The 5,697-nt window shown below is 31.2% G+C and overlaps 1 protein-coding gene across 1 annotated transcript; it reads left to right on the plus strand.

Moving 5' to 3' along the window:
- The first annotated feature begins 2,261 nt into the window (after positions 1–2,261).
- LOC107908178 (putative pectinesterase 11) lies at positions 2,262–5,219 on the plus strand. Its single transcript, XM_016835428.2, has 5 exons — positions 2,262–2,604; positions 2,685–2,844; positions 3,433–3,621; positions 3,875–4,110; positions 4,802–5,219. The coding sequence occupies exons 1-5, from the start codon at positions 2,348–2,350 to the stop codon at positions 4,980–4,982; spliced, it is 1,023 nt and encodes a 340-aa protein (XP_016690917.1). The 5' UTR covers positions 2,262–2,347; the 3' UTR covers positions 4,983–5,219.
- Positions 5,220–5,697: the final 478 nt, after the last annotated feature.

A 5,697-nucleotide genomic window follows, 5' to 3' on the forward strand; every position in this document is an offset into this window, starting at 1 on the left:
TTTGTTAGTTTTGAGTTTACGATTAATTGTATTGTTAATTACAATTAAAGATATAATTAAAATTAGAAAGTAAAACAATCAACAAGGGGATACTCACATTCAGTATCTCTTTAAATAAGTTAAGTAAATTGTACTAAAACTCCTTTGAAAATAGACTTGTTTAATTGAGTTTCATTTAAAATTGTTGCTCAAATCCTTAAAAAGATGTAATAAAATAATTAAGTCAAAACATATCAACAAATTAAATAAGTTGCAATATGTCTAGTTGCAAAGCGAATTGCATTTGACGCCACTAATATAATTTTCTTCAAAATATTAACGTTTATTGAGTTGAGTGGTAACAAGCTCAATACCTCTTAAGTAAGTTGTGAACTCGAGTTTTGTAAATAAAAAAAAGAAGAAGCAATGTTAGAAAAGCCTTCTCCCAATTACGGCTTTGTTTTCTATTGTTCACAAAACATGATATTGCCTTTTCCCCTCTTTTTTGACCTCTCACATACCCCAAATCCAAACTTGATCGTAGTAGTAGGCACATTCAATGAAGTGAGTTCATCCATGCTTGATATTAAGATTCGATTTGTAAATTCTCCTGTGTGGTAGTGTAGTGTACGCGTGAGTGTAAGAATTTAAACATATATTTTATAAAAAAATCTCAAACAAAATAAAAAAAAACCAGAAAGATTCTCTTGTGTTTGTGGGTACCACATGAAAAATTTTTGTTTGTGAGAAGTAAAATCCCAAATGTTTGTCTTGACCACCATTCGACCAACTTGCTACCACAATTAGATATAGTAAATGGTATAAACAGGAATAGACAAATTGCAGTAAAAATGTTCAATTTCTATGCTGAGACAAAGGCACACAAACCACATATTGTGTTCACAATCTTTGTATAAAATTAACCCAAGGCATCAGTCAGGACAAGATTCACAATACATAAGCTGATGTTTATGTTATTGGACTGAAAACTACTGGGGCTTTGTCCAAAAATTATTTTAAAAGCTCAGTATTGAATTATAAATCTTTGATAAAGTTTCAAATAGAAACTTCCAAACACAAATCTTTTGAGAATGTTCCCATGTTTACTTGTTATAAGTCAAGTTATTAGGTGTAACCATTTGATTCTTAGTTTTCAGGAAAATATTTTATAGTAAACCTACCTAGTGAAAAAATATATAAAATTCTAAAATATAAACTTTTTTTTCCAGGTTTAAGGGACACACCTTTACCTAAAATATATAAATTTGCAACATCTTTACTAGTAATTATAAATCTATACTAAGGGCCCTTTGAATGGGCAGTGCGTTTACCTGCAGTTAGTGTAAAAATAAAGGTGGTGGTAAAATTAGATGCTGTAGTGATACTGTAGCATAAGAAAAGAAAAAAAAAACTAAACGCACCCCAAGAGATAAATGCCCATCCAAAGGGACCCTAAGCTCTAATCAAGTTGGTTTCATAAGTTAATCGGATACTAATTTAATTGAACAAAAATCAAAATGCTTTTTGTATACAAATTAAGTTGTATTATTATAAGGGTGCTTTTGTTTGTTTTTTTTTATGTTTTTATATAAAATTTGAATCCCTGATGCAATGACTTTTAAATATTTAACTTTATCTTTTCAACTAAAAATTTATTTTTATATAAAATTTTAATAAAATATTTATTACATATTTTTTTATCCACCTTATGGGTGTACCATAATCTAGTTTTTTTTTTGTAAAACGTGTAATGCAACAATCATTTTCTTAAGTTACAATTAACTATATTAACCATTTCAATCAACGTCAATCATTACAAACACTGAATTAAATAAATAAATTTAACTACACAATTTTCACAATACCTTGATCTTTGCCAAAAATGGCCAAAACATTGTTCGCGAACTTTCAAAGAAGTTGTTATTACACCAACAAGTGCTGGGTGTAATGGTAAAACACATTGCACTTTTTAAAAAAATTGAATTTGAACTTTGGAAACAATATTGTTAGTAGCGATAATCACGAACCCAAAAAAAATAAATAACAATTTGATGGCAACCATTTTCTACCATGAAGATTAGTTATTATTATTCTCTCTAATTACTTGACATGCAAGTTAGCGTGAATCATAATATCACCATATCTTTCAACTTTCAACTTTCAACCATAAGAAATTCAAACACTTCAGTTCACCTATATGTTTGACAAATTCACTCCCTTTGTACCTAAAGAGATCATATAATAACCCCCCAAACTGTCCCTTTGTGTTATTCCTACGTAAACCCTAGTTCGATTGTGTTTCAATCAAGCTCCATTGCATGCACACCCATCGAGACCGACGAAGAAAAAGCTTTCAGCACATGCGCACATGGGGTGTTGCGGTGATGCTGCAAATATCAATATATATAGCCATGCAATTCATTTCATGTTCATTTTAGCAATCGCAGTAGTCCCTTTTGGTTCTCTTAGAGCTGCAAAAGTTGACATAGATATGTCTACCGCCATTCTTTTAAAGGTTGATCAATCCGGCGGTGGCGATTTCATGAAGATTCAAGATGCTATTGATGCTGTTCCATCTAATAATAAGCAAGTTCATTTCATTTTGGTCAAGCCAGGGACTTATAGGTGATTTATAATAAGCTAAATTATGATGGGTTTTTCTTGAAAAAAGAAAACCTTTTTTAGAATTGTTTTGTTTCATGCAGGGAAAAGATTGTTGTGCCAGCTGATAAGCCATTTATAACATTGAGTGGCACTAAACCCTTTGATACCATAATAACATGGAGTGAAGGTGGGGAGATATTTCGTTCTGCAACACTCACTGTTTTGGCTTCCAACTTCGTTGGACGCTATCTTACAATTCAGGTATACATATCTGATTTTGGTGACATTTGGGTTTTAAATTGATTTCCAAACTGCAAGATATAAATTTAATTGTGAATTACATCCTTTTACTTTAAGACTGTTGAGAAGTTAGTCCAATTAAGTAATATTATAGACTGGTAACTTGGAAATCAACAATCCAATTAACTAAAAATCAGTTGTTGAACTTCCTGTTTTTGATTGTTGACTCATTGCTGGTTGTTTTATGGTGTTCTAATCCGATTAGTTGTCCATGGAAAATAGCCATTAGTCTAGGCATTAAATGTCATCTCAAATTTGACAAAGAGTATACATTAATCAAATTATAAACACATGTGTATTTACTACATAAAAAATTTGGATTTTACGTGTTAACAAAACTCCTCCTAAATTTTATTGATACTAATATTTTATTAGGCCGACAAAAGGAATTGGTTGATACAATATTACTAAACTTTGAGAACTCAATTAGAACACTTTGAAGTTTAAGAATCAATTTAGAATCTAAGCAATAGCTTAAGGACGTTTGGTGAAATTAACCCTCTAACCAATTTCAGCATATAATGAAATAATATGTGTGGATATATATAGAACAAATTTGGGACGAGCGGCAAGGCTGTTGCAGTGAGGGTATCCGGCGACAAAGCTGCATTCTATGGATGTAGGTTTCTCTCCTATCAAGACACTCTCCTCGACGATGCTGGTAAGCATTATTTCAACAATTGCTACATTGAAGGTGCCACCGATTTCATATGTGGAAATGCTGCCTCCCTTTATGAAGTGAGTGCCCATGCATACTATTTATGACCAAGTTATCCTTCATGTCTAATATATGCTACATGAAAATTATTTTTTTCGGAGTTCGTAATTGTCTCTCTTAATAATGTCATCTTTAGTGTTTAAACATGAATTCTTTCCTTGAAAATGCAATGCACGTTGCTGCTGTAGCCAACATTCATTGGTTGCATGCTTGTTCTTCTAGATATTATATATCTTTAAAAGACTAATATATAAACTGTGATCTCCATGATAGAGGTGCCATTTGCATTCCCTTTCGAAAGGAAACGGATCCATCACGGCCCAAAAGAGGATTTCACCGTCGGAAAACACTGGTTTTACTTTCTTGGGTTGCAAGGTAACCGGCATTGGTGTTGCTTTCCTTGGAAGGCCGTGGGGTGCTTATTCTCGAGTCATCTTTGCCCACACCTACATGTCCAATGTGATTGTCCCACAAGGATGGGATGACTGGCAAGACCAAACCAAGCATAGGTACATTATTTAATCATAAAGGTCCAATTTGGATTTAGTCCCTTTAATATGCTAAAATTTGAAACTTAGTCCTTATATCTTTATAAAGTTACTAGTATTTTTTAAAACAGCTTTAAGCATTCAGCTGACATGTAAATTTATTATTAGTTATATATGATTGATTGATTGTTTTGCGTGACCTTGAACATTTGACCAAATAAATGAAAATTTAATGGGAGCAACAAATTTTGTTATCAATTTGAACCTACTAACAATATTAGGCTTTGTTAGTAAATTGACCCCTGTGCTATATCCCAATTCTCAATTTGACCATTAAAGTATTTTGAGTCATAAATGGTATCTAAACTATTATTTTTGTCACGGTTTACCTAAAAAACAATACCAATATACGACACATTCTTATTGGCAGTCGTACACTCTTTCAGGTAAAATGAGACAAAATTTATAATTTAGGTACCACTTTTGAGCTCAAAAAAATTTAAAGACCAATATGGAGGTTAGGGTATAATTTATATGTCCATTTACTAATAAAGTTGTAATATTATAAAAAAAATTAAATTATGTTGATTTGGAGTAAAGAGGTTAAATTTCAAGTTTCATCCTAATAGAACGACGAAAGATACAACTAAACCAATAAAAAAAAAGGGGCTAAAATTAGACTATTTTAACGAATTCCTATTTTCCATGACAGCACTGTGTATTATGGTGAATATAAGTGCTATGGTCCGGGAGCCGATACCTCGAAGAGGGTTCAATGGTCGCACCGCCTATCACCAGACGAAGCTGCACCATTCTTGACCAAGGACATGATCGGTGGGCGAGGGTGGCTTAGACCCACACCAAAAAATTTCAAAAGACCCTCTAAACTCTAAGCACCATTGCATGCATCACTATGGTTCATAAAAAACAAATCATCTCTTTACATTAATTGGTTTAGAGATCAAGATTCGATCCATAAATTCGTCCGTGTAGTAATGTAATGTATGGGGGATGAAATTGTATTGTATAAAAGAATTGGGTTTAGAGTTTTATGGTTATCACTTACTCGATCCGAAACAATTCATATTTATTTGAATATAATAGCGTAGATAAAACCATTTACATTAACGTATTCATTTGAATTTATATTTTATGCACAATATATAATTTTAGGTATCATCGGTGAATTCAACGATGATATATCATCAAATATTTTTAAATTTTAATTTATTTTATTTTTAATAATGTGACATTATATAATTAATTGAACTTTTTAGAGTTTATATGATTAAATGATATTGCATGGGATTATATATCATTAATGTATCAAATATTAATCTTATTTATTTTCACTTTTTATTTTAATTAACTGATAGTGAATAGAATTATTTATCGTCAATGTACTGAATATAAATTTTTTTATTAAATTAATAAAATATTTTTATCTTTAAAAAATTATATTTCATTAAAAATAATTAGTTATAAACTATTACTAATTGAAAGTGAATAAGTGGATGGATAGTACGTCTATCAACCGAGGCATTGATTCGATACAAAGGTTGCATCTTTAAGAACTTTAAGATCCCATATGTTTGAGTTTCATGCTTG

This window comes from Gossypium hirsutum, chromosome D02 (assembly GCF_007990345.1).
Source record: "Gossypium hirsutum isolate 1008001.06 chromosome D02, Gossypium_hirsutum_v2.1, whole genome shotgun sequence".
Lineage (NCBI taxonomy): Eukaryota > Viridiplantae > Streptophyta > Magnoliopsida > Malvales > Malvaceae > Gossypium > Gossypium hirsutum.